This window comes from Podarcis gaigeae (assembly GCF_964106915.1).
Source record: "Podarcis gaigeae genome assembly, chromosome: 15".
NCBI classification, from domain to species: Eukaryota; Metazoa; Chordata; class Lepidosauria; order Squamata; family Lacertidae; genus Podarcis; species Podarcis gaigeae.
The window spans coordinates 25,463,992-25,477,391 of NC_139692.1; the positions used below are offsets into that span (position 1 = coordinate 25,463,992).

The window sequence follows — 13,400 nt, forward strand, 5'->3', positions numbered from 1 at the left end:
CTTGGCGCCCTGCTCCACTAGCCTCTATGGATAAGACGCCCCTGGAGCAGGTGGTGGTGGTATCCAGGAAGATGGAAATACCTGTAATAAGGAATGCAGTTCTCTCTTGACCATTGCAATTGAAAGGGTAGGAAGAGAAATGTTGAACAAAATCCTAATGAGAAGTTACAACCAAACAGGACAGGATGTCTGAATGTTGGTGGCGAGGAGGAGAATGGAATAGAGTCCGCTGAGGAGGAGGGGTGGCTCATGGCTGGCTTCTTAGATAGAACACAGCTGATAGTGTCTCCAGAATAGGAAAAGAATGGATTAGGAGAAGGCATGCTGGGAATGAAGGGTATGTGGAGAAAGGAGAAGTGCAACGGAGGCTGATCTCCATATTTAGAAAGTCTGGCCTCTGTGTGTATGAAGAAGATACCCAGTTTTGGATCCATACTGGAGGACAAGGAAAATTCCCAGATACTGATGTTTCCTTGAAAACAGCCAGCTAGCAAAGGTCTGGTGGAACCATCAGGTTCATAAAGGCTCCTAGCTGATGCATAATTGATCCAGCGCTGGGGATAGATAAAGAGGGAGGAATGATGGCGACTTATTTTAGAATCAGGGTTCCTCATGAATTCAAGGGTTTTCTTGTTTTTTGTTTTGTAACATCTGCATAGTGTTGCTGACATTAAAATGGCAGTATGTATCCCCACCCATCTAATCCTTATTTACTATTTCTGGGGGAAATCTGATAAGTTTCTTTAGAAAACAACAGATATCACCTGTTAGTGCTATCTCAGTGACCTCATCTGGAAGCATGTTTTCTTGAAAGTTTGACTTGAGATAAAAGAAAATACTGTTCTGCCACCTTTGAATGAAAAAATGCCAATCAATCACCTTATGTTTTGGGTTGAGTGCTGTTTCCCCAACTTCTCTTTGCCTCTCTTTTCAATGATTTCATTGTGTGGACTTTTCAACTGTCCCATCTGTTTGCTCCAGGAGTCAAAATGTTTGATCCTACAGCCCGCAGAATGGCTAATGGATAATTGGAGGGAGGTGATGTGCTTCTCTGTGTCAAGGGAGGCTCATATTTCTTGGATGATCTCTGTGGCAAATGCCATGTCTGAGTCATAGATGGTTCCCAGGAAGAGAAGATCATTTTTTCCTTTTAATTTCATGCTCCAATGAGCCTGTTGCTAAAATCTGCTCTTTAATTCTTTTTTTATTTTTTTAAATTTTATTTTGGCTATCTCTTTAGATGGGTTGAAGGGGAAGAAAAGGAGCATCCTTTCTTGTTGATTGGTGCAAGTTTCTCACCTGCAAATGATGAGTCTAGACACATATATGGCTTCAGCCTCAATATTTGTCAGGGCCTAGCAGGATTCAGGCCCCCAATTACTCAGATTTTGGTGAAGAACCATAACTCAGTGGTAGAATATCTGCTTTGCATGCAGAACGTCTCAAGTTGAATTCCTCGGCATCTCTGAGTAGGGCTGGCAAAGAATCCCTGTCTGAAAGTTGCCAATAGCCAGTGTAGACAATGCTGAGCTAAGTAGCTCCAGTGGTCTGACCCTGTATAAGACAGCTTCCAATGGACCCACACCCTCTGTGCTTCCTTGATTACTGCTTTGGTTCACCTGCACCTTTCCAAAGCATTGCCTCTTTCCTTATACAGATAAGCAAAAGGGTAGAGGCACAATCCTCTTCCTACCAGAAGGTGGACTGCAGAGCCCTGTTCAGAAAAAAATCAAATGGGTGAGACTAGCAGACATTCCTAGGGAAGGATATTCCATAGTTTCGGGGCAACCTCAGAGCAAGCCCAGCTTCTCATATGACAATATAACCTCCAAACATATATGTGGAGGGGATGCAGAGGAGGGAGAATTGTGAAACCTCATAATTATTTGATCTCTAAGGGGTTCTCTTTGGCTTTAGAATATTGAATTTTCCCTGGATCACACTCTATTTTATCTAGAAATAATGTGGAGTAGGTGAGCAGTCATGTCTACATAGACCGATAATAAATAATGTATCTTCTTAAAGATAATGGATGTGCTTCTGGAAGGTCCACAGGCCCCAATGCAGCACACAGACCACACTAATGCAATGGTATGAGCAGCTGAACCTCCCTGAAGTACAGGTTGCATGGACTGGTTGTGTATCCATTTTAAACATAGTGATGACCACCCACTTGGACAGCTGTAGAAGAGCATTAGACACATTCACACTGAATAACGATATCCATGGCTACTAGCCATGGTGTCTGCATTCTGCTTCAGCTGTTGGAGGCCTCTGAATGTCCATTGCAGGGAATCACAAGTGCAGAGAACTTCTGTTGCACTCAGAATCTGCTTGTTGGCTCCCCATAGTCACCTGGTTGGCCACTGTGAGAACAGGATGCTAGACCAGATGGGCCTTTCTCCTGCTCTGGGAGGGCTCTGCTCACATTCTCATGAAGTGACCCATGGATTTGTGTTGCTTCCAATGGACAAAGACTATTGCACTATTAGCAGAAGAGGTTTCTGTCAAGGGTTGTGAAACGAGGGAAGCTGCCCACTGGATGCTGCTGATGCTGATGCATTCCCCTGCCCTCAAATTAATAATGTCAAAATTACTGATGTTGCATGGTGATACCCCTCTCCAAAACTAGGTTGCCATCTTTGAACCTGGTTGCTTAGCCCTTTAATTTCCACTTCTCTGTTCCTCTGCTTTTTAACAGCTATGTGTTCTCTCTTTATTTTGCCCTGGTACTTTGTCCTGATAAGGACAGAAAATAAGAAATATGAAGATAATAGAATGTATAATATAGGGCAGGCTACCTAAATTTAGAAAATTTGACTAAATTATCGTAAGGATTGTTAAACACACTAATGATCTCAAAACAGTAGTGATCTCAAAGACAGTAGTAGTAGTAGTAGCAGCAGCAGCCAGGGACTCTCAGGGCCAGGGACTGAACGTGGCCCTTCAGGCCACTTCAGCTAGCCCTTTGGACTCTGCCACACCTTCCCAGGCCATGCTCTGTGCCTTCCTCTATTGCTTTTAATATGTCCTTGAGTTCTGATGGTACCTCTCTTGCTTGGAGGGAGAGTGGTCTTTGTCTGGCCACACCCACCGTTGACATGCGACCCTTGGGAGATTTCCCATGCAGGAATGTGGCCTTCAGGCTGAAAAAGGTTCCCCACCCCAGTTTTAAAAAATAACTCTATAATTTGATGTGCAACAATGTTTTTTCTAATCATTTCCCCTCAGCATCTTAAACAGTTTCATTCTTTTTTCTCTCCCCCTCTTCCCTGTTTTCAGGCACAAGCCCCCATGCCCCAGGCAACGTGCGTATCGCTGTTTCCATGACCTCTGCCAATGTTTCCTGGGAGCCTGGCTATGATGGTGGATATGAACAGACATTCTCAGTTTGGTACGGCCCTCTGTGAGTCATCCCAGCATGCTTTGCTCTCTGCTTCTTTTCTTTCTCACTCGGCCAGAACTCGGAGCTGGAAGGGGCCTTGCCCTTCTGAGGCTGGAGTTCCCCCAAACAGCTTGTTTTTAGCCTGATGTGCTTGAATGCCAATCACTCTAAGCGAGCCAGCAAGGGTGTCAGGTGTACCCAACACTTCTTTTCCAAAGAGGAAGATTAGCACAGAATAGGGTTTTCTCCACCCCTCTCAGTGGTACCTATATCCACTGCTGCGAGGCTGTTCATGTGCTTTGTTTAATACACTTATCTCTTGTCTTTGTTTCCATAATGGAACTCAAGGTGTTGTAGGTGGGTTTCTGGGCACTGACCAGGCCCAGACTTCCTGAGGTGCAAACCAGAGATGATATCAAGCATTTGATTGGCCCTTGTGTGCTTAGCTTTTTGTTTTACCAAATAGCAGCCAAAGTGGGGAGCAGGGGCCATTTGGAGCAGAACCCCAACATTGGGGGAAGGGGGTGTTGGCACTTTGTCCCCACTGCTATCATACTCTTGATCCCCCCTCCAGCTGCTCTTTGACAGTTTTTCTCCCGCTCTCATCACATGAGAACTTGTGGACCCCAATGAAGCTGAATGTTGGAAAACTCAGGACTGATAAAATAATGTCCTACTTCATGCAGCAGATAGTTCAACTATGGAACTTGCTGCCACATAGCTTGCGTCTCATGAAGTTGAATGCAGCCTGCCAGTCCTATATTCATGGTTTCATCAAGTGTTTCCTGTTTGGTTTTGATTCCTATACAAAAGATAGGACACCCACTTTTGTTTAAAGGTTTCTATTGAGTGGTTTCTCCCATTCCATAGTTTATTTTATTTTGTCATTTAGACCCCACCTTTCCTCCAAGGAGCTCAAGGTGGCATAGATTGTTCTCCCCCTCTCTGTTTTTTCCTCGCAACAATTGCTTATAGCTCATGATTTTATTCATGATCATTATATCCCAGGTCTTGTGGGGGATAGGTAGATAGATAGTAGCTACAATGCCTATCAGCACAAGCTAGCTCAGAGAGCACCAGGATTCCAAAGAAGGGAGCATAGCTCAGAGAGTAAACTGCATTCATGGCAGGTGGAAGACCCCAAGTTCAATCTCCAGTTAAAACCATGGTGGGGTACCTCTGGCCTTCCAGATGTTATTGGACTCCAACTCCTGTCAACCCCAACCAGCATGACCGCTAGCCAGATATGGTGGGAATTGTAGTCCAGCAACATCTGAAGGGCCACAGGTTCCCCTCCATCAAAACTATCAGGTAGCAGCAGGTGATTGGGAAGGACCCTTCTTTGCCTGAGACCCTGGAAAGCTGTTGTCATTCTTTGCTGGTCTAGATGGGCAAATTGGTGTAAGGCAGCTGCATGCCTTTCCATTTCAAGCTTTTTGCCAGATTAGGCAGGTGCTCAGATGTTGCTGCAGCACAGCAAATTCATTGCCTTGCACACGGCTTGGCAGAAAGAGGCCTCCAAGCTGATTGACATTCTGTCACTCTGTTGACTCTGAAGGAACAGCAGAGATGACAGTGACCTGCATTTCAGTTGTGTTTCTCATCTCAAATCCTTGGGGATCTTCTCCCCACCCTTTCTTCTCCTCTTCTTCTCCTCCCTCCTCTTGATGGTCCAAGCTGATCAGCTTAGGGGTGAGGATGGTGGGTTGCTGATGGAGCAGAGATTGGCTATGTGCTTCCCCATCATAAAATCTACTTGGCTTCCTGAAGAGGATAAAGGTAGCGCTTGAGAAAGTGAGGGTTATATGATTATGTAAAGAAACAAAACGTGAGAAGGAAGGAAGGAAGGAGGAAGGAAGGAAGGAAGGAAGGAGAGATGGAAGATAGGGGTGGGATAAAGGAAAAGGGTGTTGTGGGAGGTGGAGGAACACAGATCAATCAAGGGAATAGGCTTAGAGTACAAAATTTATGCAGCTGCCTCTGTGATTAAAATATCATTGCAAAGGAACGATTAAACTATCTTCCCTCTGTGAGCTGCGTCTCACCTTGGAGGGGAACAGCCAGATTGCTGTCAGCTGTCCTGGCAATTTTTACCCCATCACATTGTTGAGAAACAGGGATATTTTCAGAACCTTTAAAACAAAATAGGTTAATTTTCTTTGGCTTGGGTCTGCGCAAGGAGTCCCCAGGGGTGCGGGAAAGGAGCATAGGCATCTGTGGCAGATGCTTCTGCATTAAGCCAGCTCTGTGGATACAAGATGCTTCCGTTTTGGAAGGTTCCCAAGGCAAAGAGTAGCATCCCCAGAGAGCCAGTGTGATGTAATGGCTAGAGGGTTAGACTAGGATCTGGGAGTCCAGGGTTCAAATCCCCTACTCAGCCATGAAACTTGCTACTGTGTGACCCTGGGGTGGGGAGCAGTCACTGTCTCTTAGCCTAGCCTACCTCAGAGGGTTGTTGGGAGGATAAAATGAGGAGGTGGGGAGAGCTATGTCCATCATCTTGAGCTCTTTGGAGGAAAGGTGGGATCGAAATGTAATAAATAATTGATAAACATTTTCCCCCCTCTACAGGGAACCTGGTCCATGCTGACTCACCTGCTGAAGAAGCCCTGCATTTCTTTTACAGGGATCCCGGTGCCCTCGCAGAGGATTCTGGGGCATGCCTATTTCATGCAGGTCCCTGGTTGCGTCTCTTGAGCCTCTTTATGGCCCTGCGTGAACTGAGCACAGCCTAAAACATTCCCAGTGCCCTTCCAACATCTGGCATTGCAGGGGGAGATTGCAAATGACAGACGAGCTGTCTTTCACCATTATTGATTCCCACCCTCCTAACTAACTGAGCTTTGGGGAAGCCCAGAGTGCTCCAGGACATGGTTTCAAAGTCACTGCCCTAAGGAGTTGTTTGCTTCCATCTTTAGCAAAGAGTTGCAATTTATTACCCACTGGAGCCACTTATTGGTGCCATGCTAAATTCTCCCTCCCCTTTTAATTTACATCCTGCTGGACTCTTATTCATTTATTCTCCCCAAGTGAATTGCAGTTGGGTTTGGTGTTTTTTTGGTGTATGTGGTGCAGCTTGAAGCAGCTGGATCTTCCCTTTAGGGCAAGAAATGACAACATTTTCTCGGTCTATGGTTGTATTCCAACAGGGGTAATCTATCAGAGAGAGTCTGCCAACTGTGAGCAGACATGAAGCCTGCATTGGGGCAAAAGCAAAAAGGAGACTACCTCCTTTTTCTCTCTATCCTTGCCTCCTTTCTCCCCATCCAACAGTCTGCCAGGATCTGCCAGAGGTCTGAACTGCTTGCTTGCAGAGGGCTTTATTGATGTTAGTGGGAGGGCCTCATGCAGTTTGAGGTTGCCTGCCTGCTCCATAGGGCCTTATCCACTTCCACTGTTGTCTATGGGTTGTAATCCAAAGTCATGCTAAATTAAAGTCACTTAGTGGTATACTTGTTGCACCCTTGAAATGTTTTGCCCCAGCGGAAAGTTGTCGCTCAAGAGAATGCATGAGCAGGTTGCTGGTAATTTTGTTGCATGACAAGTGGTGCAATGTATTGCACAGAGAGTTTCCACTAGCACCACTGTTGTGTTGGCATCTTCTGTTGCATAACATTAAAAAGGAATGGAGAAGGTAGCAGAGTCAGATCAGCAGAGCAGGCTAAGGATCAGAGTTCCTGCATGCAGCAGGTGCTTTGCTGTATAGGCAAAGCTTGCCAACAGGAGATGTTACAGAGGAACAGGAAAAGACAGGGACCAGTCACTGTGAAGAGGGGCAGAGCAAGACAGACTGAAGCTGCTCGGACCTTAAAGGGACCCACGTCTTCCCAAATTGTTCCTTGGAAGGGCTCTGGTTGAACTCCAAAAGTGTTGGAGGGATCCTGACAGGCACTGTTGCCTTTGCCCTGTGGGCTGCTGTCCAGATGGTCCCATTGTCTAGGCTTTTGCTGTGCTGCCTGGATCTTGCTCTGGCTTCACTTTAATCACATACTTGCACCTACTTCCGCCAGCAGCTTCATTTCTGCAGAAGCAGATGCTCTCGGTGGAAACCTTACATAGGATTAGTGGTGCAAAGGAGAATTGTCAATTCAATGGGCCAACCCCATTTTGTTCCTTGAGGCAAAGGGCAAAAATTGTGGCTCCCTCAAGTTCATGTCCAGAAGCTGACCAGATTAGCTGTGGAATCTTATCTCAATGCCGAACAGCAACCTCCACTGCCCTGAAGGACAGCAGGCTCACTTAGGGGTTGCAAACCTGGCCATATGGTGCAAACAGCCCTACCCAATCCTCACTCCTCAGCATCTGCTGCCTGCAGTGACTGCCTCACTCTTCATTATGGTAGGGACAGCCCTGGGCAATCCCCACTGCCTTCTTTCAATGCTCTGCCTTCCGTTCCATTGGCATCAGCAGGGCCTGGAATGCGACCAAAGTGAATGAAATCATTTCTTGGCCATGGTCCTCATGGGAGGTGCTGTTCAGGTGAGCCTAGCCTGAAGGCAGCATTTGGCTCTGGCATTAATTTGGCAATCCCGCTGATGACGTATGAGTCAGCCTAGCCTCCCACCTGCTTATCCGTTAGCAGAGCTAGCACCGTGTGCCATGGAGAGGGTCGTCAGTAATTAATGTTTAGATTTGCCGTGACAAATAATCAGGGCTGATGCGGTAAGAGACCCATGGGTGCAGGATGGCTGGATGAAAACATATCATTTCCGATTATCATTGTACTGTTGGGGGCTGTCATCATTTCATTAGTTTACATCCGATTGGATGGAAAGATCTGTACCCAGGTTTAGAGTGGCAAGCAAAAAACCAATTTACATCTCCCTCCTCTTTTGCTGCAGTGGAAACAGATCAAGCCTTTAGAAACTTGCGCACAGACCTTAGTGGTACAAAATTGCAGGAGTGTGTGTGTGTGCGAAGAGAGCGAGAGAAGAAACTCATTACATTAAGTGTTGGGTGCAGAATTCAACTTCTTCGATGTCTCACCCTTCATTAAAATCAACAATCAGTTTTCTAGCCCATATGATGTTTAAAAACAGGTTTGAAAGCTTGTGGGCAACACCTGCTGCATTTGCAGGAATCAGGGGAGTCTCTGAATAAGATCTGTGGGAAGCCAGAGGGTGTGGGGTTCAGGTCTCATTTCCCCCTCCCATGTAACTAGTAGGAGCAAAATAAATAATGCAAATCTGGAGTGATAATGCAAATGTGCTGGATTGAGTCTGGCCGCAGAATCAAGCATTCCTTGCCATGAAATGTGAGTCATGTTGGTGCAGAATTTTGTATTTAGCAGAGTCCTGGGTGTCATTGGATCCAACCCCAAGTAGCTCCATTGTTCATTAAGGAATTATCTCTCTCTTTTTTCCTCTTTCTACACTTTTCTTTTCTCTCTCTTGTTCTCTTTTTTCTCTTTGATTTCTTCCCTCTAAAGAACCCGCCCCTTCGATTGTCTTTCTTCTATCTTGCCAGGATGAAGCGGGCACAATTTGGACCTCATGACTGGCTCTCTTTCCCAGTGCCAACTGGGCCCAGTTGGTTCCTCATGGATAATCTAGAACCGGAGACTGCCTACCAGTTCAGTGTCTTGGCCCAAAACAAGCTAGGCACAAGCTCCTTCAGTGAGGTGGTCACTGTGAATACTTTAGGTGAGACTCAGAAGAGGACCTTGTTGATCCAAGGTTCCATAAACCAAAATGACAAAGCCATTTTAAAAAAGAAGAATGAATTACTAGCAGTGTCGTACCCAGTGTTATTCTGGAATTCTAAGAAACCAGAAAGCTTTCAAGGGTTCTCCAACTGGTTCAACATGGTGTCTAATTGCATCCAAGCATAGACAAAAACCTTCTCACTGATCTCAGGAACTGCCAAGCAGAATTTGGTTATGACATCTTAAGAAAGGGGGGGGGAGGCACATGGAAATTTAGTGCTGTGCTTACTCTCAGTAAAAGTAAAAGGTTGAGCCAAAGGCGGCGTGGAAGAGCAGAGCTTCGAGGAAGCAGTTAAGGGGCAGCAGGATAGGTGGCATAAAGCAGGTATTCTGAGGAAAACATTCTGGGCATAAGGGACAGTAAGGGTGAAACGGCAGAGCTTTTAAAGCAGAAGTGGTCAAACACTTTGACAAATGTGCCGCAATTCCAGTGTAAAACACAAGACCCATCACCGCCCCCCCATAGGTTTCTTGCATCTGTTTTTAAAATATTTCTTTTCCCTTCCCCTTCTATCCCAACATTTTTTTTTTATCTTCAGCATTCCCTGTCACAACTCCAGAACCCCTGGTGCTGGTTACTCCACCAAGGTGCCTAACAGCCAATCGGACGCAGCAAGGAGTCCTATTGTCATGGCTTCCTCCAGCCAATCATAGCTTTCCAATTGACCGTTATATTATGGAGTTTCGGGTTGGAGAAAGATGGGAGATTTTAGATGATGCCATCTTGGGGAGTGACAGTGACTTCTTTGCAAAGGATTTGACTCAGGTAAGTGGATGACAGATTGAACCTACAGTGTGGTGGTCTTTCTGGGAAATCTTGGAGTGAATTAAGTGTGCAAGCTTAATAGGAATTCCTTAATAAGAAGGCTAGTAATAATAGACAAGTTTCCCTGAAAGACAAATTGTCTCCCAAACTGTTTATCTTTCCTTGCAATGTTCTGCCACAGAGGAGTGTTGGGTATGTTCCAGGCTGCTCTCTGACAAAAATGAGGTTCCAGGAAGCCTGAGCAGTGCTGCATATGAGCTTGTCTCTACATCCTAGAACAGTGTTCTTCAAGACTGGGTCTCCAGATGTTGTTGGACTACAACTCCCATCATCCCCAGCCAGCTTAGCCAAGTGTCAGGGATGATAGGAGCTGAAGTCCAACAACATTTGAGGATCAAAGGTTGAAGAACATTATCCTAGAGCATAGCCCCAAATCTTCTGTAGAAGAGGTTCTACAGAAGACTGCAAAGGGTTCCTTGGCAAATAGGCCTTTGGAGCACCAGAAATGATGCCCTAATGGTGAAACTTTCTAACACACTGCTCTTTCATTTGAGAAGAGTGGTTGACATACTATCCATCTCTCCGAACTAGGAATGCTTCTGAAATTCCCATCCAAATTCCATTTTAAAAATTATGTATATCAAAATTACCTGGTCTTGCTTCTGAAGTGGAACCAATGCATTAGTAATCCTCTGTGCTCCATTTTAAAAATAATAATAATTCTCTCTGTTCTCTTTTATTATGTTTAATTTTATGTTATATATTTTTACCAGTATAAGCCACCTGGACGACCCTTTTGACTGTGGACAGGTGGGGTATAAATGGTATTGCGAATTCAGTTTTATGAAGCAAGTGTTAGGTAATAAGTGATATGTGTGTATACATGTTTGGTGTTAAATGGTCCCTAAGGAAACCCACTAAATACATTTTGGGGGCTTCATTGCTGCACTCACTATCTTTTTGGAGACCCTAGAACAGTGTTTCCCAACCTTGGGCCTCCAGCTGTTTTTGAACTACAACTCCCATCATCCCTGACTAGCAAGACCAGTGGCAAGGGATGATGGGAATTGGAGTCCAAAAACAGCTGGAGGCCCAAGGTTGGGAAACACTGCCCTAGAATACTCTGTTTTCTGACTTCACTACAAGTGTTGCAACCTGATGACTCTAGATACTAAAAGTGGCTAATCTCCCTGCATGTATAAAGCCAATTCCTTTGCCACCACTGGGAAAATGTACTGTTTCCAATTAAAAACTGAGTCCAACTGTTGACCACAGTTTGTGGTGGCATTCATTTTTCACAACAAATGTCAGCATTGGTTGTCAGGCGATGTTTGATAATGCACATATTTCATGCCATAGGACACATGGTACGAGTTCAGAGTTCTGGCTGTCATGCAAGACCTCATCAGTGAACCCAGCAACATTGCCGGCGTATCCAGCACAGGTAAGGAAGTGCTTTCTCCACCTTCCATTAAGCTTTTTCACCAGCCAAACCAAATCTGCAGATGGGCAAGATCATCACAAGGAGTGGGTCCTTCTTGAGAATGGCCTCAGAACTGAGGAATTGTCCTGGCCTTCCCTGCCAGATGAAAGATTTGAACTCAGTTTTGTTTTTCTGCCAAATTATTTAATGCATAAATCTGAGTGATACATAGAGGAGGGTAAGGCTATCAATGGCTACTAGCCACAATGTCCATGCTTTGCCTCCACTATTAGAGGCAGTAGTGCTTCTGAGGAGAGGAGAGTGTTATTTTGCTTGGATCCTGCTTATGTGTTTCCCTTGGGCATCTAGTTGGCCACTGTGAGAACAGGATGCTGGACTAGAAGTGCTCCTGGCCTGATCCAGCTTAACTTGTGGTTTTCTGGATCTTGTTGGGCTATTCCTCCCACCATCCCTGACCATTGGCCATGCTGGCTGGGGCTGATGGGAGATGTGGTTCAACAAATTCTAGAGGGCCATAACGGACCTGTTAAATGTTCAAGGTGCCAGAAGCCTTGTCCCCCCCCCCCACATGGAGATGTGTTTGAGATGTTGACTGTTGTCCAACCCTCTTCAAAACTGCCTACCACAGCACGGCAGCATCAACCATTTCCCAATGAAATCTCCTCAAATGTGTGTGGTGAAGAGATGATGGAAGTAATTCCATTTGTTTATTCTTACTCTGATGGTCTCCCTGCAGAACAAGTGCCTATAGCAGTGTCTTAAGAGGCTCCCCTATTATCTATCTCTTCCAGACATATTTCCACAGCCAGAGCTGACTGATGAAGGCTTGGCCCGGCCTGTGCTGGCTGGAATAGTTGCCACCATTTGCTTCCTCGCAGCTGCCATCCTATTCAGCACTCTAGCTGCCTGCTTCGTCAACAAGCAACGCAAACGGAAACTTAAGCGCAAAAAAGGTGAGTCTGTACCTTGCATTTCCTGGAAAATTAAGGCAATAATCATCTAGGCGTCAAGACAGCCTTTTACTCTGAAATCTTGAGGAAATAGTTCTGGGATAAACATGCTGCATTCCAAGACACTTGCTTTTCTAGGCACATAATATGTGTTCAAACTATTTTCCCTCCACCAAACTTAGGTCGCATTTGTACCATCCACTTAAAGCACCATGATGCTACTTTAAACACGTATGGCTTCCCCCAAAGAATTCTGGAAGGTGCAGTTGGTTAAAAGTTCTGAACATTGTTAGGAGGCCCCCATTCCCCTCACAGAGCTACAATTTCCAGGGTTTACTGTGAGGAGGAATTGATAGTTAAGCCATTCTGGGACTGGTAGCTCTGGGCAGGGAATAAGGGCCTCCTAACAACTCTCAGCACCCTGGACAAACTAACTCCCAGAATTCTTTGGGGGAAGCCATGACTGTTTAAAGTGGTATATCAGTGTGGTAAATGGATGGTGTGAATGTGGTCTTAAAATGTCTCTCTACACCCCCACTTGCCTACTTTGGTATCCAGCTAAGTTGTGTAATACTGTGTTTTAATATTAATGCATTGTGTTTTAATTGTTGTATCCTATCCTGGGACCTTATGGCAAAGTATGGTTAATAAATTGTAGTAGTAGTAATAATAATAAGAGTAGTCCCATTAAAACTAATGTGCTTAAGTTAGTCTTGGCCCTTCATTTCAATGGGTCTATTAAATGTATGACTGACATTGGATACAATCACTAGATATGATGATAAGGTCTCAAAGAGCTAACCTCTTTCCACAGTGTCAGGTTGTATTGTGGGGTGGAGTGTCGCATGACCAAACGTTTAATAATAATACCACAAAGCATTTGATGTCTGGAAAAAAGAAGTTGACCTCGCCTGCTCTCTGATGTGCTAGTTTTATATGCAGTGCAACTACAAATAAAACAGCATATAAAACACTGATATGCAGTTACAGATAGGTAGCCGTGTTGGTCTGCCATAGTCAAAACAAAAAAAATTCCTTCCAGTAGCACCTTAAAGACCAACTAAGTCAGTTCTTGGTATGAGCTTTCGTGTGCATGCACACTTCTTCAGATAACCTGAAGAAGTGTGCATGTATCTGAAGAAGTGTGCATG

The 13,400-nt window shown here is 45.1% G+C and overlaps 1 protein-coding gene across 6 annotated transcripts in view; it reads left to right on the plus strand.

Moving 5' to 3' along the window:
* IGSF9B (immunoglobulin superfamily member 9B) overlaps window positions 1-13,400 on the plus strand; it is a 117,962-nt gene that overhangs the window by 86,701 nt on the left and 17,861 nt on the right. For 5 of the 6 annotated variants that reach the window (XR_014558319.1, XM_083714312.1, XM_083714316.1 and 2 more), the window contains exons 12-16: window positions 3,283-3,406; window positions 8,852-9,027; window positions 9,629-9,855; window positions 11,215-11,299; window positions 12,091-12,252. Coding sequence is in view for 5 of the 6 variants with exons in the window: in XM_083714312.1 (XP_083570438.1) it covers window positions 3,283-3,406; window positions 8,852-9,027; window positions 9,629-9,855; window positions 11,215-11,299; window positions 12,091-12,252 (774 nt within the window). In the remaining variant the exon portion in view is untranslated. The remainder of the gene's footprint in view (window positions 1-3,282; window positions 3,407-8,851; window positions 9,028-9,628; window positions 9,856-11,214; window positions 11,300-12,090; window positions 12,253-13,400) is intronic. The other variant, XM_083714313.1, reaches the window with a different exon arrangement.